This window comes from Melanerpes formicivorus, unplaced genomic scaffold (assembly GCF_026170545.1).
Source record: "Melanerpes formicivorus ecotype bairdi unplaced genomic scaffold, bMelFor1.0.p_v2 SCAF_22, whole genome shotgun sequence".
Taxonomy (NCBI): Eukaryota; Metazoa; Chordata; class Aves; order Piciformes; family Picidae; genus Melanerpes; species Melanerpes formicivorus.
The window spans coordinates 6,550,567-6,571,385 of record NW_027142374.1 but is presented as its reverse complement, the minus strand read 5'-3'; the positions used below and the strand labels follow the sequence as shown (position 1 = coordinate 6,571,385).

The 20,819-nt window shown below is 42.7% G+C and overlaps 2 protein-coding genes across 3 annotated transcripts in view; both read left to right on the top strand.

The window, feature by feature from the left end:
• The first annotated feature begins 1,899 nt into the window (after positions 1-1,899).
• Positions 1,900-13,517, top strand: MAGT1 (magnesium transporter 1). Its single transcript, XM_068151990.1, has 10 exons — positions 1,900-2,095; positions 2,971-3,140; positions 3,885-4,002; positions 5,279-5,419; positions 5,946-6,086; positions 7,021-7,110; positions 7,893-7,956; positions 10,315-10,389; positions 10,844-10,934; positions 12,047-13,517. Exons 1-10 carry the CDS (start codon positions 1,982-1,984, stop codon positions 12,060-12,062), a joined length of 1,020 nt encoding a protein of 339 aa, XP_068008091.1. The 5' UTR covers positions 1,900-1,981; the 3' UTR covers positions 12,063-13,517.
• A 795-nt stretch (positions 13,518-14,312) lies between these two features.
• The window catches only part of ATRX (ATRX chromatin remodeler), a 94,081-nt gene continuing 87,574 nt past the window's right edge, over positions 14,313-20,819 (top strand). The window contains exon 1 of one of the 2 annotated variants that reach the window (XM_068151987.1): positions 14,313-14,368. In XM_068151987.1, coding sequence (XP_068008088.1) covers positions 14,328-14,368 — 41 coding nt within the window. In that variant the 5' untranslated portion in view covers positions 14,313-14,327. Of the gene's footprint in view, positions 14,369-18,576; positions 18,730-20,819 lie in introns of those variants that run through there. The other variant, XM_068151989.1, reaches the window with a different exon arrangement.

The following is a 20,819-nucleotide window of genomic DNA, read 5'->3' as shown; positions in this document are numbered from 1 at the left end:
CAAGAGAAGTGTAGCCAGCAGGTCAAGGGAGGTGATCCTCCCCCTCTGCTCTGGTGAGACCCCACCTGGAGTACTGAGTCCAGTTCTGGAGCCCCTGTTACAGGAAGGATCTGGAGGTGCTGGAGTGTGTCCAGAGAAGGGCCACGAGGATGATCAGAGGGCTGGAGCACCTCTCCTATGAGGACAGACTGAGGGAGTTGGGGCTGTTCAGTATGGAAAAGGTGTGAGGGAGACCATGTTTGAATAGAATAGAATAAACCAGGTTGGAAGAGACCTTCAAGATCACCATGTCCAACCCATCAACCAATCCAACCCACCTAAACAGCTAACCCATGGCACCCAGCACCCCATCAAGCCTCCTCCTGAGCACCTCCAGTGATGGTGACTCCACCACCTCCCCAGGCAGCCCACTCCAATGGGCAATCACTCTCTCTGTGTAGAACTTCTTCCTAACCTCCAGCCTAAACCTCCCCTGGCACAGCCTGAGACTGTGTCCTCTTGTTCTGGTGCTGGCTGCCTGGGAGAAGAGACCAACGTCTGCCTGTCTACAACCTCCCTTCAGGTAGTTGCAGGGGCTGTCTGTGCTGGTTACACAACTTTCATCCAGTTAACTGACACAGAATTCAGGGAAGTTGCTTTTTGCTTGGCTCTGCATTATTCAAACACAGAACCTGGAGCAAGGTCTGGTGGGACCCAGCTCTACCACGCTGCTCAGGCCTCCTTACAGATGTTCAGCATGATCAGCTGATGGAAAAAGGACATCTGTCCTAAACACAGCTCTGCTGGCTCTGCAGTGCTCTGCAGTGCTCTGCTGCTGAAGCACTGACCTTCCTCATCACCAAACCACTGCAGCCTGGTGCTGCTGGGCAGATCTGGCAGCTGGGGCTGGGCAACACATGAAGGAGGGATGAAGTGCTGGACTGCCATCTGGCCTTCCAATATCTTAAGAGGGCTACAAGAAGGCTGGGGAGGGACTTTTTAGGGTGTCAGGGAGTGATAGGACTGGGGGGAATGGAACAAAACTAGAAATGGGTAGATTCAGATTGGATGTTAGGAAGAAGTTCTTCCCCATGAGGGTGGTGAGACGCTGGAGCAGGCTGCCCAGGGAAGCCTCCTCCCTGGAGGTTTTTAAGGCCAGGCTGGATGTGGCTCTGGGCAACCTGATGTAGTGAGGAGTCCCTGCTCATGGCAGGGGAGCTGGAACTAGGTGATGCTTGAGGTCCCTTCCAACCCTAACAATTCTATGATTCCAGGCCTTGACAAGCCTTTTGAGGAAGAAGTTTTCCTAATATCCAACCTAAATTCCTGGCACTACTTGAGGCCGTTTCCTCTCATCCTGTCACTTGCTTCTTGGTAGATTGTTCCCCACCTAGCTCCAACCTCCTTTCAGGGAGCTGTGGAAAGCAAGGTCACTGCTCAGCCTCCTTTTCCCCACACTAAACAACCCCAGTTCCCTCAGGTGCTCCTCACAAGACCTGTTCTCCAGACCCTTTCCCAGCTTTGTTGCCCTTCTCTGGACCTGCTCCAGCACAATCACTACTTTAGTCCTGCTGTCTACAATATTGCTGATCCAGACCAGGATGCTGTGCTGTTTGCTTTCGTGGCCACCTGAGTACACATTGGCTCACCTTCAGCCACCGTCAACTAAATTTCGCGATTATATTTTCCAACCAAAGTAATTCTATGTCTGACGAGCCGAATAGCCCGAGGGTATCCTAAACGTGAGGGGTGCAGCATCAGGACAGCAGGAAGACCCCCACTGCCGCCATCAGCAGGCTTTGCCGGCCCGCCTCAGAGCGGCACGACCCGCCCTCGCTCAGGGTTCCGCCAATCGTGCGGCTCCAGCTTGCCTCGCTCCTATGGGCTAGCGGCAGCCCCTGCTGGGGACAGGTTCAACAAATGGGAAGCCGGCGGCTAGTCGCGGGCCGGCACGCGGCCAATAGGAAAAGTGTGTGGGTCGCCGGTGGGTCGGAGTCCGCCAATGGGTGTGAGGCACTGGACTGGGACGGTTATGGCGGTGGTGCCGGTGCTGGTCCTGCTGTTTCTGGCGGCGGCTTGCGGCGGGCCGGGCGCCGCGGGGCAGAAGCGGAAGGAGGTGAGGAGCCGTCGGGAGCCCCCTTACTTGTGGCCGGGCAGCGGAACGGGGTCTAGCCGCCCTAGGCCAGGCCGCGGCGGGTTCCCGCGGGCATTGGCCTGCGCTGAGTTCGTACACCGCTGAGCACTTGAGGCTGAGGGCAGGGCAAGGCAAGGCCAGGCCAGGCCTGGCGGGCCACACTCTGGGAGTCTTGGCCTCGCCCGGGTCGCCCGCGGGCTTCCCCAGCCTGAGGTTTTGCTGTCAGTGGCGTCACCGGCCGGGCTGTGAGGGGAGGCCGGAGGCCTCACCCCGGGCTCGAGGGGAGCGGTTGGCTTCTCACAGTCACACAGTTCTGATTTTTCTTTTATTTTCGAGAGCGCTTATTTCCAGAGTCTTCTATTCCTGTAAAAATCACTGTAAGAGCGTTGTCTTCTGGTGTACTGGTTTGGGAGAGGAGGGCGGGAGGGTGGACTGACTGTCTTTGGCTGTAATCACGAAAGCGTCTCTTATTTCCACACTCTTGAGTCCTTGGTTTTGTAAAGATTCCTCTGGACATACTTCTGTCAGTTGGAAGTCAAAGAAGAGTAGTTTACTATCTAAAGTATTTCTCTGTAGAAGAGTGTTAATAAGGAGTAGAGAAGTACTGTGACAAATCCATTCAATCCTCTTGCTCTAAGTTTTGGGTGTTGTCACTTACTTCATACTTGATTGTGTTATGCTGTAGAATTGCTTGGCTCGTTTTTTAGTGACGAGCTTGGTGTTGAGCACTGCTGAGATCACATGGAGTGGTTGGTGCTCTTATGAAACACAGAAATGAAACAAGTTTGTACTGTGAGGCTGGAAAGAAAAAAATGACCACAAACCAAGCAATGTTTCTCTGGCTTTTATTTTTTCAGATGGTGTTATCAGAGAAAGTGAACCAGCTAATGGAGTGGGCCAGCAAAAGATCTGTTATTCGAATGAATGGTGACAAATTTCGACGCCTTGTGAAGGCACCCCCCAGAAATTACTCTGTGATTGTGATGTTCACTGCTCTTCAGCCTCACAGACAGTGTGTTGTGTGCAAGTACGAGCTTCATTTAGTCCTAAATTGGAGCTTGACCGTCGTCACATGCTTTGTAGGGAATTAAGTTGAAGAATAGGATAAAGCTCAATTGTGTGGGAGGAGTATACTGGGGCATGTTACAGTAAGATTATCATTGAAATTAAATGTGTGAGAATTTGTGTAATATGCATGTGAGAAGACAACATAGTCTTAAATTTTTGATCTCCCTCCTAAAATAATCACTACTTTGCAGAAATAATATTCCCACTGATAGGCTTCTGGAGAAAAGCAATGAAAACTCAACTGTCCTGGCATGAGCTGCTGAAGAAATACTTGCAGGATTACTGCTGGCCATGCAGTCTAAAACTTGCTGTTAATTAATATGATGATTGGCCCTTACTCATTTCTAATACATGCTGGATCCTTAACCATGTGATAGCTTTCATATATTAATTTTTATAACTAGTTAGTTGAAATTAATTGATTTCCCAAGGATATAAAGGCACACCTGTACTTGTTTTCATGCTCTGTGGACTAGCAAATTATGAGCTGCTCGTTTCCACTTCAAATTTGAGTTAGAAATTACCACTGCCTGTGTTTGTGGACTCGACAGAACTTGCCCTTGCATTTAAAACCACTAGAAAAGCAAAGTGAAGGTGGGTGATGAAACCGTTAATGGAATGGGTGGCTACAGCTCCCAGGGCCATTTAATAACATGTTCTGGACAAACATCTGATATGGCATCTCACCTTGTGTGTTTTACAGGCAAGCTGATGAGGAATACCAGATTCTGGCAAACTCGTGGCGATATTCCAGTGCATTTACCAATAAGATTTTTTTTGCCATGGTAGATTTTGATGAAGGTTCAGATGTATTTCAGATGGTAATGTTTGTCTTTCTCTTTTCTAATTTTACTTGTAACATGGGTTTTGGAGACTCAGGGCAAGAAGGTGAAGATTTATATAGAATTTAGTGTTACAATGTTAAAGAATTAAAAGCTGCCACTCAAGAAATGAAAAGAGCAGAGGGCAGTGGCATGTTTGCAGTAATACGGACAGAGCTGACAAACCTGGCTTCTCTGAGTCTTCTCTGTCTGCTGTAATAACTTACAGTGTAATTCTTAATGCAGTTGTTCTGTGATGCATAATGAGGCAAGACAGATCACACTGATGTCATTAGGAGCAGCTATTACAACTTCTAAGATCAATGGAGAATGACAGATTAGGCTTTCAGTGTGGGTTAACTTACTTCTCCTCAAGTACCCAGTCATTCTGCTTTCTTATTAACATTGTGTAACCTGATATATTTCTTTAAATGCATGAAAACATTCCAGATTGGCTTGCAGTTGTGCATAACCTTAATAGTTCTCTCTCTCTCTCTCTCCCTTTTTTTTTTTACTTAGAGCTACTCATCTCTATTTAAAGCTACACAATTTAGGCAATGATATTTTATTAAGTGGAACCTTTCAGACTGGAAAGATTCACTCCACAAGAAGCAAAGTGTCATTTATTATTCTTGCTAAATTTTCCCCTAGTGTTACATCAAAAATTAATTAAGCTATGGCCTTTGAAGATCATTGCATGCATTCCTATTTGGCAGACTTCTTTTCTAAAAGTGGTGTTGAGAGAGCAAACCTGCAGAAGTCCTGAAATACTGTGGGAAAAACAGTGTTGGGAAACAATAGAACTGCATTTTATAAACAATTACTTTTATTTACCTATGATAATCTCCCTTTAACTGATCTGAATCTTTGGACTCAGTAGCTGTAGATCCGAGTACTAACAAAGGAACATCAGTCACTTCAGAAGGCTTGCTTAAAAAAGAAAAGCCTACTCACAAGTGATAATGTTTTTTTAAGATGACTAGAACAGCTGGTGACAGAGCTAAAAAAAAACTTCTTCAATGTTGAAAGGAGAAAACAGCATGGAATACAAAAGGGAAAGTGCAGGATGCAGTGATTACTCTTATGAAATACAGCAAGGCAAGCCTTTGTCTGCTGTCTCTATTTTTTTCTGTAAGCCATTGCCAATGAAACCTATTTGTTAAAGTTGCTTTTTCTGATTGATAGAGTGACTGTTGCAAGATAGAAATGGAATAGAATTGTGTTACTAAACAGATGTTCTATGCTGCTTTGTCTTCTATGAATTTCCTGAATACAGCTAAACATGAATTCTGCTCCAACCTTCATTAACTTTCCTGCTAAAGGGAAGCCTAAACGAGGTGACACATATGAACTTCAGGTGCGTGGCTTTGCAGCTGAGCAGCTTGCTCGTTGGGTGGCTGACAGAACGGATGTCAATGTAAGTATTCACTGACTTTTCTCATGACCACCTCTGCAGCACTCCCTTACTGTGTCATTCTAGTTGTGAAATATGTCAGTTATGTCCTGTGGCTGCTGATCTACTTTCAGATACTCTAAATAGTTCTTGTCTACAAAATCTAGTTTGGGCACATGACTCCATCTCTTAAGTTCCTTTACATTCTGTGTTCTAATGTTTTGGGTAGCCCTGTATGTGGTAAGATGGGAAAGCTCATCTCCTTCCTTCTCCTTCTTCCTACAGAATAAAAAACAGCCTTGAAATTATTAGGTACAGTAATGGGGAAGAAGCACTTATTAGGTAGGGTAAAGGTGCATAAAACTGAAGTTACAGTAATGGGGAAGAAGCACTGCTTCCCAAGTCAGCTTTATTGCACAGAAAATGTTTGTGTGTTGATATTTTTTTCTACTCTAATGTATTGTGGGCTTTGTGAGCAAATTGTGTCTGCAATGTGCTACAATGGTCATAATCCAATTAAAGGAAGATAATTCCAAGTTTATCTATTTAGATCCGTGTGATAAGGCCACCAAACTATGCTGGACCACTGATGCTGGGACTGCTGCTCGCTGTCATCGGAGGCCTCGTATATCTGCGAGGAAGCAATCTGGATTTCCTGTATAACAAAACTGGCTGGGCACTTGCTGCTTTGGTGAGGAATTACAACTCTTGTCTCTGTGGTGTCATGAGTTTTGTAGCAATTAAGTCTTTAAAGGTACTTTAGTTACATGTACTTTAACCTGGTAGAGGAAAATGAGGTGTATTTTGGTTTACTTCTTGTTAGTCTGATAATATTATTTGATCCCAGTCTCTTCAGCTGGGTTAATGCTTGATTAGGTGCCTTTTATGCTAATAAAAGGTAGGACATTGCTTAACATATGACTGTATTCCAAACCATTTTGTATAAACAGAAAAATATCCTGGGTTGCAGCAAAACCCCTGTGGCCAGAAGGCTGAGGGAGGCAATTCTCCTCTTCTCTCATGAGATGCCACCTGCAGTACTGCATGCAGGTTTGGAGCCCCCAACACTAGGACATGGAACTATTAGAGTGGGGCCAGAGGTGGCCATGAAGATAATCTGAATGCTGGAGTCCCTCTGCTGTGAGGACAGACTAAGAGAGTTGGAGTTGTTCAGCCTGGAGAGAAGGCTCTGGGGGGACTTTAATACTCTATTTGAAGGGGGCTACAAGATAACCGGAGAGGAACTTTTTACAAAGGCATGGAGTGACAGGATTGAGGGGTAATGGCTTCAAACTGGAAGATGATCACAGTATCACAGTATAACTAAGGTTGGAAGAGACCTCGAGGATCATCGAGTCCAACCTATTTTGGTTAGAAATTAGGAATAAATTCTTCCCCATGAGGAACTGGAATAGGTTATCCAGAGTAGTTGTTGAGGCTCAAAGCCAGGTTGGATGGGCCCTTGAGCAATCTGGTCTGGTGGGAGGGGTCCCTGCCCATGCAGAGAGGTTGCAACAAGGTGATCTTCAAGGTACTTTCCAGCCCAAACCATTCTATGATTGTAGGAAATTAGTCAAAAATTACAATCAAAAGCCTTACTGAAGTATTTTTTCTTTCCTTGTCAGTGTTTTGTATTAGCAATGACATCAGGCCAGATGTGGAACCACATTAGAGGCCCACCCTATGCTCATAAGAATCCCCATACAGGACAAGTGGTACGTCTTTCCTCATTTTTTTTTTTCTGCATTTCTGTTGTAGCTCTACAGAATGAGGCTGGTGCTAAAAGAGACAAGTCAGTGCAAATGCTGTTCTTTGTAAGTCAGTGGGGCTGACCTCTTCTGCAGTGAGCAAGGCGAATTGGAGAGCTGTTGATCATTTCAGAGAGGGACTGCCTTCTGTTAAAATACACCTGTAAAAGAGGGGTTTTGCTTTGTGTGAAACAGGAATGTTAGAGCTCCAGTCAAGATACAGATTTTCTTCCAATTAACTTTACCCTTCTTTTGGCTCAAACAGAAGGAGAAACTTTGTTTGAAAATTCATCCTTTACTGCTAAGGAATCTCACATTCCTAACCTTAATCCAAAACAGGTTCTCTGTCATGTAATTGCTGTGTGATAAGTTCAACCATTACTATCCCTAAACTGAGGAACAATGTACATAAGCTAAGAGTCTAAGGGCGTGGATGGGGCTCTCATCACAGTGGGTGCAAGAGGGTATTTTGCCCTGCTGAACACAGGATCTGGACCATGAAGACTGGAGCTGCATTTATATCATCCAAATGGTACTTTGGTCTGATTATGCAGGTTAATAGAAGAAGGTTTTTTTTGAAGCTGACACAGTTCTTCCCAAAACTCAGAGCTCAGCAGCTGAAAATGTGCTCTAAGTTTTGTCTCCTGAAAGAGACAGTGCAAAGCCCAGTTCCAGGCTCTAGCTGTTGTTAATTATGTCAAAGTTGACTCCAGTCTTTTCTAAATTCAATTACTTTTTGTCTCTTACAGAGCTATATCCATGGGAGCAGCCAAGCCCAATTTGTGGCAGAAACACACATTGTTCTTCTGTTTAGTATCCTTCCTACTGAGAAGCATGTGGTTGGTGATTGTTCTGTGAGTTTATGCTGCTGCCATTCCTATGAAAGCACTTTGTCAAGGCTTGAACTTGCCATGCAACACTGATGCAGAAGCTTGTGGAGTCTTTCCATGTTGAGAATTACTCTTTTATACCACACCAATGATAATTAAGTTCAACAGAAAAATATCTACTGCTTTCTTACTACCTTCTCCCTTGCTTAGTGTCTGAACTGAGTGCAAGGTTGAAGATGAGGAATTGTGAGATTCTTTGTGGAATTGTGAGATTCTTTGTGGAATTGTGAGATTCTTCAGGATAGCCCATTCCTCTGTGTGTTTCATTGTTTCAATCTGACTTGGGTCTTGTTTTGGTGTTGAAATCCTCCTTCTGTTACTGATCTTTCTTCTTCTTCTTCTATTTCTTTGCTTACCTTCTTTTAATCTTGCCGCTCATTCATGCTTATGATTCAGGATTTTTTTCTCTGCCAGTATTATGCCATCAAGAAAGACAGGTGGAAACTTGCAGGTTGAGATCTTCTGCCATTCTCTTTGGCATCGTAAGAATTCTCAAAAATTCAATGCTCTTTTCTTCTGTTCCCACTTTAATGTTTTTGATCCATCGTCTGTAACTTTAGCCAGCTCTGAGTCACACTTTTCTTCCTTGTCACCTTTGTTAGTCTGTGCATTCTTTTATTAAGGATTTAAAATTTATTTAATTTTTTTTTTCCTTGCAGCTTCACAGTCCCAAATAGTTTACATTTTATAATGGATAAGTGCAGAGTATAGCAGACTTACTGCAGACACATTTCAAAACTTCATTCAAAGTACCTGTCCTCTTGGCTGCTTCACAATGATTAACAAGTGTGGCTGTTTCAAGTTACTGTTAACTTGAACTGTTAACACAGTGACTTCTGCTTATTTCTTCCCTTTTTATTCTGTTGAAAATCCCAATTCCAGCAAGTGAAACATTGGGGAGTTTGTAAAAATTTCAAGTAGGTGATGTTTAAATGTGCTGTTGCTAAAAGAACTTTACTCTCCTGCTGTGTATTCATTATTGTTGTAATGCCAAACACCCATTTGGAGTGGGACTTCAGCTCTTTGTTTAGTTATTACTGTACTTCTGATGCACTCAAAATTCAACCTAGAAAATTTTGTTGATGCTTGTTGGTGTTATTGCTGTCCATCACATTAAGGACCCAACTCCCAGTCACTGGGGACATTTAAAATGGTGAAATTGGCAAGGTTCCTGTAGGTTGAGGTGACTTTTCTCTTGTGATGAAAGTTGACTGCATCTGAAAGAAAAAGATTGCTTAATGCTCCCATTGCAGTCAGTGATAAGTATTTCTCATTTCAGGAGGAGGATTTGGACTGAACATCTGTAGTGACATGGAATTAAATCCTTGGGAGTTCTGTCTTTTCCACTGCACCCACTATTTTGCTTTGCTAGGATTCCTTATCTCTAGATATCAGCCCTTTTAAGTTGTCTCTGCTTCCTTAATATTACAAGTGTTGATTTATTTATTTTTTTTTTTAATTAAGATTTAGAATAGACTGAAATATTGCTACTTGAAAGATGTTCTGTTAGATAAAACATTGCCTGCATTTTATTCCTTCGATGAGCTGAGTAAAATGCAGAAATGGAGTTTCTTTGGGAGTTTCCCAGTGGAATAGAACAATAATGGGAGCAGGAGGAGGCTCGGGGGTGACCTCATTGCCCTCTACAACTACCTGAAGGGTGGTTGTAGCCAGGAAGGGGTTGGTCTCTTCTCCCAGGCAACCAGCACCAGAACAAGGGGACACAGTCTCAAGCTGCGCCAGGGGAGGTTTAGACTGGAGGTGAGGACAAAGTTCTTCACCGAGAGTGATTCGTCATTGGAATGTGCTGCCCGGGGAGGTGGTGGAGTCACCATGCCTGGAGGCGTTCAAGAGGAGATTGGACGTGGCACTTGGTGCCATGGTCTAGTCATGGGTCTGTAGTGACAGGTTGGACTCGATGATCCTCAAGGTCTCTTCCAGCCTTGGCGATACTGTGATACAGATGAAGCTCTCTGGGAATGAGTGCTGTTTCATAGCAAGCTGAGATGATAAATGCATGGTTTTAGTTCTGTCTCAAGCCTTACTATGCTTTCCAGTCTATATTTTAAACTTTATATTTATCTTTTGAGGAGTTGACATTATGAATGTCTTTCAGTGGCTTTTTATTCCGTCCGTAGTTACTCTTTGGCTGGAAAATCTCTAATTTTTCCAGTGAGTTTTAGTGACCTAGGTATGGTGTGGGAGCTGACTTTACAAGATGAGGAGTGAGTGTATTAAGTCTGTTGTATTTTGTTGATTTAGCCTTAAACCATGCCTATAGATGGTGGTGTTACTTTAGGAATGGTACTCCTCCATGAAGCCGCTACTTCTGACATGGATGTGGGGAAAAGAAAAAGTGAGTAGTAACTTTTTTTCTTTCAGAGAAGACATATTAGTAGAGATGTTTGATTTAATAGACGAGCTTTTGCGCTGTGGGCTTCTGTACACTTCCCACATCTAAGCAGAACTGAATGGTTAAATTTCCAGGTAGCATTTGGAGTTGCTTAGCAAATTGTAAGATAAATTCAAAGCTCTTTTGGAACATGGGGAGAATTTTAAAATGCTTTGCATCATTTTGCTAGTAAGAGAAGAAGGGATGCAGTTTCCCCTGGAGCAGAGGTACAAAGTTGATGCGGAAGAGGAATTGGAAAGAAAATTTGCATTAATTTAGGTCTTCTCAGTGACTATTAGAAGGGTCTCGTCTGACCAAATCTGGAAGTGCTACAGAATGCTTTTAGAAACCTTGGTCACTGTGGTGTGTTTGGGGGCTGCTGTTATGTTACCAGAATCTTTCTCTGCATCTCTTGCAGTTATGTGTATTGCTGGTATTGGCTTGGTGGTGTTGTTCTTCAGCTGGTTGTTGTCTGTCTTCCGATCCAAATACCACGGCTACCCATACAGGTATGTCTTTCTTGCTGCTTCAGTCATTGTTCCCCTGTCATTGCAATACAGCTAGAACACCATAGCCTTTCTCAAATGAAGTGAGTAAACTTAAGTTTACCTTCTGGTATCACGCTTGATCTTACTTTTCATATGTATTGTGTGCTTATGAATGAATCTGTCCCTACTCACTGTTCTTTCCTTGTCTGGTGGTATTAATATAAACCAGACTGGATAAAAAGGCAAAGAATGTATTTTATGAAATGTAATTTGGCAGTAAAAACTCTCTTAAAAATGCTCAGCTTCTTCAAGAGTGGCAATATTGGTTGATATCATCTCCAGAAATAACAGGATTTGGTGGGTATAATGAATTTTCAGTTGAGCCAAAAGAAAGATTGTGGTACTCTCTCTTTAATACCATTACATATTATAAAATATTTATATTCTCATGGTGGCATCTCAGCCAATTTATACTGAAAACAAATGTCTTTTCTCTTTCTCCATATTCATGCATCTTGATTGTTGATCTTTATTGTGAGAACAGGGAGGATGGCTGATGCTTTAAAGCTGCACACATTTTGGCATTGCTTCTGTAAAGAGTCTAACACTTACTTATTGAGTGCTTAATATATTATATATGAGATGGATATAGACATCTTGTGTGGTTTTAGTAGGTTTTTATACATTTTGGAGGAAAAAAATTCATGTTGAAGGACCAGCCTCATACGACTTCAGGTTCTGCAAAGTGTTTCATTTGCCTAGAAGGCTAATCCCATAGGCAGCTGCTATCACTTTTCTATGAGCAGTCAGTTCTTCTTTAAAAATATCTAAATAGTAAAACTGTTATTTCATAAAGACTTTTCTCAAGACCAGAAGAGAACTGAGCTTATTCCCTGCTTAATCAGCTTTTATTCTAGTCTGTGCTAGAAATACCTCTGTCAACTCTGTTGAAGGTAAGATGTGATTGTCTTTGCTTTTAAGTTATTAGAAAACTGACTTTTAAGTGACTTCTTCCCAGCTGTCTGTTGTAGATGCATCAGATCCAGTTTCTTATTCTTATGGGAGCTAAGTAAAACATTGCACATCTTTGTTTCTTACATAATTAATAAGTCTTTGTTATTTTGTTCCTGCAGTTTTCTAATGAGTTAAAGGATCCTAGAATATGTAAGATCAGAAAGCTGGTGACTCTGAAGAGGCATGAATGGAATGGAAGAGCTAAATATGTATGGTTCGTGCTACCTCTCTTTATACTGAATGAGATAGTTGAACACTGAACCAAAGATGATGTGTAGTGCCTTAAACATAACAAACAACTTGCTCTGAAAGATGGAGTATTAAGGTGCAGTTTCTTTTTTCATAAGCTTTACATCCTCTTAAACAGCTCTAACTCCAGTGAAATTCAGAACCTAGTGCTTAGAACTACATTTCAGTAGTAGACTAACTAGAAACAGTACTTTAAATTCAATTGGATAATTTGCCTTTCATGTGCTTATTTTTTCCCTTAAATATTTATCACTTCATGTCTGTGTATGGGAAGCGACAACAGCTTCTCTGTTGTGCCTTTTGATGGTTGAGAGAGTCTCAGTATACCTGGAAATATTTTCCTTCAGACTGTGTGCAACCCTTGGAGCCTACTCCTAATTCCAGTGTGGGATGTGCATATCCTAGAGCTGTATCTCATTTTTTGAGAAGAGTTACTTCACTGCTGCATGATGCAAGGGGTTGTTTCATAGATGGAGAATTTTAGCAGGTAGAACTGAATTACTCATTCAATTACTCATTTAAAAACTCTGCCAAATGCTGATACTGCAACATTTAAGTTGTAAACATTGTCTCAGAGCTGAAAAAAACACTTTTCTACTGACCAACATTCACATTCTCAACAACAAAAACCAAAACTGCCCAGGAAACTACCTACTTGTAGCATGAATTAAAGGTTGTCAGCTGGCTTCCAAGTTACTCCTCAGACCCCTGACAAATTGTCAGGTATCAGATTTTTGATAACTGTAAGTTCTTGTTCTTCTCCATTTGTTTTCTCCAAGTTTTTATCCTTGGTGAGGATATGAGAGTGGGCAGTGATACCTTGGGATTTGCTAGCCTTACAGTTGAATGCATGAGCTTTTTGCTTTCTCCTTCTCTTCTACATCTCACAAAGATAATTTGCCTTATGGATTCTTGAGTGGAAGAGATTGTGTCTCAAACTGTTGTAGTTCAGCACCTCTACAGGAAACCTTTGCAGCTTGATTGTGTAATACTTCCTTCCATAGGCTGTGGTGGCCTGCGAGGTTACTAGTCAGAGGAAGATATGACACTTTAGTCTACTCCTTATGCTTCTCTCCTGTCTCAAGGAGTTCTAGAATTTGGATGATTTAGATTGGATCTTGGAAAGGACTATATAATTCAAAGTAGAATGTTACTCTTATGCAATTTTGCTAAATTAATGCACATTTCAAGTGCCTTAACTTCACTAATTCAGTTGTTTAATGTTTCAACTTGTTGAGATGCATTGTTCTGTGCTATACAGAATGACAAGGCTTAGTGAAATGGATAAATTGTGTGCCTGACTGGATTTTGGATGAGTTTCAATAAAATTTTTTAGTCTAATTTATGTTTCTGTGTCTTTTAAACATCAACAAACTGAAACAAATGTCTTTTTTTCCTCCGATGCTTCAATGTGTTAACCAAAGTGTGGCTGAGTAACTGGATTAGTAGCATATATGTGTCAAAGTGGTGAGTGGGCAGAATGCCAATACTTGAGATCTTCTCATGTACCCAACTAATAGCACAAATGTTGCATAACTTTTACTTGTCTTTGACAGCTGTCCTGAGGTGAAAATGTTGGTGTCCTAGAAAGCTCAGCTAATACTATTTCTGGAGATGGAATCTAGATAGCACTGTTGATTTGCCTGGAACAGCTCTGGGTTGCTGTGCCTGTTCATTTTCCTGCCCTCTTGGTGCAATGCTTCCTATAAACTCTTAGGCTGGTTCTATTTCAGTCATTAGCAGTGCAGGTGAAAGTGGCCTACAGTCTCAATCTGAAGAAGTAAAGCTTTATCTTAAACTTTCAGAGTTGTTTCTAATCTTTCTGACATGGTCCTTATTCTGTCCCTCTAACAAAAAAAAATAAAGGAAAACCAAAATCTGATCATATACTGACTGACTTTGAGCAGTCACACATCATGGGGTGGATGGTGGAGACATGTTGACCTTCCACTTCAGATGGTATAGATGTCAAGAGTTTTTGATTTTCCTCTTCTTATCCGTGCTGAGATAGAAAATTAAAATCATGCTTACTTTTTCCAACAGTTTTGCTGCTCTCTAGGCTGAAAGTGAAGTGCATGGAGGAGAGAACAAGTCTAATAGTGGAGCAAAAGAAGACAGTGGTTGCAAGGACCTGTAGCAGATTTAGAGAGGATGCAGTTCTGGAAAGATTTGACTTGTGCAGCAGTTGAGAGGTAATGGCAGCTGTAATTGGTACCCAAAGTGACTCTTCAGGACCATTGGCATGTGCATCTCACAAGGCAGTTAGTGTAATACAGTTCTGGACCAGCAGAACAAAGGTGGAAGAGGCAATGCCTTTGAGAACTGGTGTGCTAACACTGGGAGTTTGATGAGGCCATGTCCTTTAGAGAGTGAGTCATTAAACAGCTCAGAAGCACCACAAAAGCTCACCTTTAGAGAACACTTACTATAATAAAAGCAGGAAATTCTGTAGCTGAAAATGGACTGTGTGGTTTTGGTGATGTGGCTGGTCTCAAAGATTGCTGCTTTTTCTGCTTTGGAGAAGGGGCTGTGGTATATTTAAAAACCATTTTGGACTCATAGCTAGAAATAATTTAGGGAGCTCTGTGATGAGCTAAGATAAAGGCAAGATTATAAATCTAACTGGATTAATCAAGCTAATGTGTGATATCTACAATTTACTGGAAGTTCTTATCTTCAAACCATTGTGGTGCTGGGCACTTGGTGTTGGTGCCTAATAGTTATTCCTGTAGTTAAGCCTTGAATAGAGATGCTTCATAATCACATGCTCACTGAGGGCAGAATTGCCTTGTCGTCCAACAAGATGGAAATTGTGCTCTGCTCTGCCTACGCTGTGTATGGCTCAGTGCTGGTGCAGAGAACCTTAATTAACGTCATAGCTGGTGATGTCCCTGTGGCTGGCTTGTACATCTGCAATCGTAGCATTAAGGTGCATATAAGCACATAAGGGTAAGAATAAGTTAAACCTTTTGGCAGCCAATGGGATAGCCATCAGTGTCAGGAATGTGAGGACATAGTGGCTGTCTGGAGGCTTTGAGAGAATAGTGTGAATACTGTTACAGTCATAGCTATTGGACATCCAACTAAATGTATAGCAAGACTTATTCTGAGCCTTGTTAAAAACAAGGTAAAAGTAAGTATAACCATGAAGGCTGTTTGTTTGGTTTGTGTTTTTCAGTCCTAGTCTATGTTCCTGACAGATCTAGAACTTCTGTTTTGGTAGAAGTACTGAAGAAAGTTCCTTGTTTAACTTTCTAAATACTGGGAACCTCCAAATCATACAGCTACATCACTGAAACTTGTTTGGATATAGTGCCCATGACACCAGATTGTATCAGTATCACTGAGGTTGGAAGAGACCTCAAAAATTGTTACACCATAGCATCTTGTACACAAACTTCTCAGGACAGAAGACTGGCCTATAGTGTTGCTTTATGGTTTATTAGCAGTGGTTTCTGATAGTGTGTTTTACAAATTGTTCAGTCAATAACAAAATCACAAATATTGAAATAATGTGTTTTTGAAAAAGAAGTTAAAATGTCCAAGTGCTTTCATCTGAGGAATTCCCATAAAGCATTTGGAAAAATGCTGGCACTGTTTTTCTCTATTGGACATTGATATTCTCTGCTTTCTCAGGCTGAAAAAGTTTAATTATTAAATACAGACCACTACTCAACTAATTCCACACCATCACTTTGAACTTTGAGGAGAAGGCAATAACAGCATAACAAAGCACAAACCCAGGCTCTTGAGTAAGCAGTCATCTGTTTTCAGTTTCTATCATGCTTTTTATGAAGTGAGAAACGAATGAGTTTCATTGCACAAAGTCTGTTCTATTTAAAAACTGAGATTTGGACCATTCCTATAAAATTAAAGCCTAGTATTTTATTGTGCTGGATTAATTATGCTACTTTTATCACAGATAGTCATCTGAAAAGAATACATGTGTAGTTGGCATTTCTAGGTCAGGAGCACTTCAAGTTATTAAAATATTCTCTTGTCAATTGATAACTGTACATGTCTTTTCAGTCATTTTCCTTAGAAGTAGGCTAACATCTACTTAAGCAAACTAATTACTACTATTATGGAAAAAATAATCAGTGTGATGAGACTCTGCAGTGGCCCTTGGTTTGTCCTGCAACCAAAGCTTTGAATCCACATTCTGCCAGGTATACTGGAGCAGCCAGCAGTGTCTATTAGTAAGGTACTGGGGGAAGGGGTCCTGTGAGCTGGGGAAACTTGACTGAAGGCCTGTTAGATGTGCAAACCGTTTCTCTAGCAATACACATACCATCTTACACAGATTGCAGGGTGCTTCTGCAGACTGTGTTTTGACAGCCTCACGATGGCATCAGATTTTATCTTCAGGAGTAATTGTTGGGAGATGGAAACATTTCCATCTCCCATTTCGTCTTGACATTTCCTTGCAGTAGGATTTCTTTTTCATGTACAACTTTAGTTACGAATTGGAGGCAATTAAATTTGCTTTTTAAAAACTGCTTTCAAATACCTTCCATCTCCCAAGAAAACAGTAAAAGAGGAGGAAAAAAGTGATACTAATACATTGATCTATGTAGCTGTTCTAAGTCAGTAGGATATTCATCCATAAAGCAGACTACATCTCTTGAACAGGAAAATGAATGTTTTGTGTTCTTACTGGAGTATTAATGCAGAGCTAAGAATAGGTGATGCTTCTGGTTTAATTAATCTGTCTGGTGGCAAAAGAATAGTATGGCTTTTTGCAACATTTTAATGGGATGTATAGCAGTCAGTTAACAGGGATTTATTTTTCTTCTTCTCAAATTCAGCTAGAAGGCAGGTGATGTTTTGGTCTTTTAGAACTGGAGTATTGACCACGAGAGAGCATTTGTTAGCAAAGCTGTTACTAAACCTGCTGTTTGGTGTTACTAAAATTCAGCAAATACAGGATGCAGTTCTTAGGTAGAACATTAAAATTTAAAGCAAATTCTGTGTAGAGCACTTTGCAGAATTTCCCTAGGATATGTAGGCTTGTATGTGCTGAAGTGTGAAACTGCTATTTATTATCATTGCCTTTCAAGATGAAATAGGTATTAAGGAGAAGTTATGCTTAAGATGACAAGGCTTCCACATAGTATTTTTTTCTCTTACTTTGCACATTATGAAGTCATCTGAGTGTATACTTTTTAAAAAATAATTCATTTTCTACTGGAACTGAAAAGAAATTAATTAGTTGTCAAATCTGGCTTTCTTTATAAGTGGATAACACTGGTGTCACTTGGTTCACATTTTGTGGTACTGGACTTGGTTTTGCTGGTTTGTGTTCTTAGTCATGTGGGGATGTGGAAGTTGACATGAAAACCAGCGTTCAGTAACCTTCTCAGGAAAGCATGTAACTTCCTTGCCTCTGAAGAGGGACGTGTTCCAGTCCTCATATAGATTTTAACATCTGACAGGGACATAAAAGCTGGGAAAGCTTCTAGAAAGCAGGGAAAATTATCTTCTGTGAGGCTGCCAAAGATGTGTTTCCTTATCTAAAAGAATTTTTTGTTTAAAAAAAATTCTAGTGAGGCTGGAACTTTGCTTCAGCCCAGCTAGCAGTAACTTGGGTGCTGTTGAACAAGTGCAACCTTGAGAAGTCTTAGGATAGCTTGTGTTAGTCATATCTTAGTTTCCCAAGTACACAATGAAAAGAAAGCATCTCCTCCAAAGCTTGTTTCTGTGCTCATGTCCTGGTCTGGTTTAAGTTCCATGGCTAATTACAGAGTATGAGGATCACTCTGGTGCTGTTGGTTAGAAGTTTGGCCATCATCACCCTGTGACCCTTCCTACTGATGTATCTGGTGTATTTAAGTGTCATGATTAACTGGATATCATTGAATCTAAGTGGTAGAATTGCCCAAAACCTCCATTTTCATTAAGTGGGCAGCTGGGGATAAGGCACCACCTGACTATTGCCATCATAGATTGCTCAGTCTCCTGTTGCTCATTTCACCCCTGTAATGCATTGTCTTGTGGCACAGGATCTGTGTGTGCTTGGCTTCTGCTGCTGGGGCCCAGACCCTGGGGGCTCCCTGTGGTTACAGATCAGGCCTTTGGGGCTCTCCAGGGCCTGGAGCCCAGGCCCTTGGGCTTCTTATGTCCCTGGGGCCTCAGGCCCCTGGGGCACCCATAGGCTGGAGCCCCCTGCTGGGCACAGCCGGCAGTACACTTTGTTTAGAAGTGACGTCAATGGATTTGATGTGTGATGCCAGCCCCCGGCTGGTGATGTAACTCTCCCTCCAGCCAATCAGAGCGGGGAAGGTTGGATGGTGACGTAAATGGCCCTAGCAACAGGCCCCGTCGTAGCCGTCCAATTGGAAAATAGCTGGGGGCGGCCAGAAGCCAATGGGAGTCGGTAAAGGAGGAAGGCGGCAGGAGGCAGGTCTCCCTCAGCCTCCCTCCGATAAGATGGCGGCGGAGCTTGCGATGGTGGCAGTAGCGGCTTTGTCTCCTTTCAGCGCCTGAGCCCGGTTCCGGCCTGGCCGGCCGCGCCGAGCAGCTGCAGCGGAGACATGACCGCAGAGCCCGTGAGGTACATCCTGGAGCTCGCCCGCGGCGGGGGAGCGGCGGTCGCTGCTGGCGAGCGGCCTCCACGGCTGCACTGCCCGGCCCGGCCCGGCCCGGCCCGCGGCGGGGGTGGGGCGGGGACGGGCCTGGGGCAGCGGGCGCTGGCGGCGGTCGGGATGGCGGTGGGAGGTCGGGTGGAGGAGAGCGCGGGCAGGAGAGGGGACGGCGGTTGGAACGGCCGGGTGCAGCCGGGCGGCCAACGCTCCCCCCGCCGCGGCCCGGCGCTGGAGGAGTGGCGGCATGCACGCCCCTCTTCCTTCGGGCACGGTGGTGTCGGCCCGGCTCAGGCATGAGAGGTGGGCAGGGCTGGGTCGGGTCGAGCTGTCGCGTCCCGTCCCGATGGGAAGCGGCGGGAAGGCCGGGAGGGGCGGGGCTGCCATCGCCCCCCGCCATCGGCCGCCGTGCCCCCGCCGTGGGGTACCACGGTGATGTGCCCTCCGTTTGTCCGCCCCCGCCCCACGTGTCTGTCCTGTAGTAAAGACCTTTCTCTGTTGCAGATCCCCCCGTGAGGGATCTGTTTGCATGCAGATTTACAAACATCTCCCTCTACCCTTGAAGACCCGTCTCTCGCCGTCTTAATTATTGTAAACGGCGCCTGTTTTGCTGTGTAAAGTAAGTAAGCTGACAGAAAACATAGCGAAGTCAGTGCTGAGAGACGCCATGTTCAACTATTAATAAATAGTTGCTTTCGGTTTATCGGTATCTCAAGGGCTCTGATCAACACAGTTCTTCACAATGCTTCAGATGCCTGCGGCACTATATAAACAACAAAGCACTATCACTTGACCCTGACGAATGTTGCACGTATCTTCAAAATCAGACAAGTGTTAGGAAAGCATCACCCTGTCTTTAATACTGAGCATTGGATGGGGTTTTTTTCTGTGGCCATATTTGTGTATCTCAACCATCCAGTTTTGGACTTACATGGAGTAGTTTACAACTACTACTTAGTTTCAGCTGAAAATAAAAGAGTTGATAGTTTTCCTTCTCATAATTTTAAAGCCTTAGCTTTTCTAAGGGAGTAATGCATATGTCATCTATTTCTAACTAACAAGAGTTTTTTTAAATATGGTCAACATTATTGGTGTTGATCTCATATTGGATGCAAGTCATGAGTGTTGCAAATACAAATTATCTGGGGCATAACATTCCAGCAGTTACCAAGTTCTTCTGGATATGCTTGTTAAGTATTTTGGAAGATGGGGATTGGCTATCTTGCTAGGACTGTCCATGCCTTACTCTTTCACACCCTTGCTTAATATTCTCTGTAGTTTTAAAGTTCCTTGACAGTTGTAGGCCATTTTGTGTGGTATCGATTATTTCATGTGGACTAAAATACTAATGAAGGGTGTTTCACCTTTTCCTTCCCTCATCCCTCAAAGTCATGAGTAGAGTTTGATTTTTGTGTAGCAGAAGCCTCTGGCTTACTAGGATTTGTTGATTTTATTTGTTTTATGCTCATAATTAGTATTGCATATTCTCAAAAATGCACTTTCATTTGGACCACTTTTTACTGTGATTTGTATTTGCTTTCCTGTTGCCATAGTCGGCTTTGCCTTTTTTTTGTGTACCCCTTGTTCCTGCTCTACCCTATGAAGATTTTGTACATAGCCCTTTCCATATCTTTATGTTGTCATTAGTACAACAATTAAGAGTTGCTTCTTAGGGGGCTGCTTTAGTTGGTGCTGCAGTGGAAGAGGATACAGGTTCATGCATTTTTTGATGCACTTTTTCAGATTGCCTGTGACATAAAAGTAAATTGGATAATTTCAGATTAGTTCTGATCTTGAAGATCAAAAAGCATGTACAAAATAGATCTGACATTGTACATAGGGTTTGGATTCAATCTGCCCCCCACAATAAGCAGGCCCTTTGACAAAGTACTTCTAAATGTATGGACAGAATGTATTTTGTGTGTGTGTGCTCTAAACTTTCTCTGATCATGAAGTTAGTTCTCGTTCAGTCTAGTTATTTTTTTGCAAGTCTTATCCCATGTAGAGCTCACCTTGAAGGCTTTGGTTTTAACTTACAACAATACAGTTCCATGCCTGGAAC

What these genes read in the sequence shown, in the direction of transcription:
- MAGT1 (XM_068151990.1), top strand. Translation starts at nt 1,982, where the DNA reads ATGGGTGTGAGGCACTGGACTGGGACGGTTATGGCGGTGGTGCCGGTG. An exon ending in GCTGGGCACTTGCTGCTTTG is followed by an intron (nt 6,087 to 7,020) that starts GTGAGGAATTAC and finishes TTTCCTTGTCAG; the next exon opens with TGTTTTGTATTAGCAATGAC. An exon ending in ACACATTGTTCTTCTGTTTA is followed by an intron (nt 7,957 to 10,314) that starts GTATCCTTCCTA and finishes CCATGCCTATAG; the next exon opens with ATGGTGGTGTTACTTTAGGA.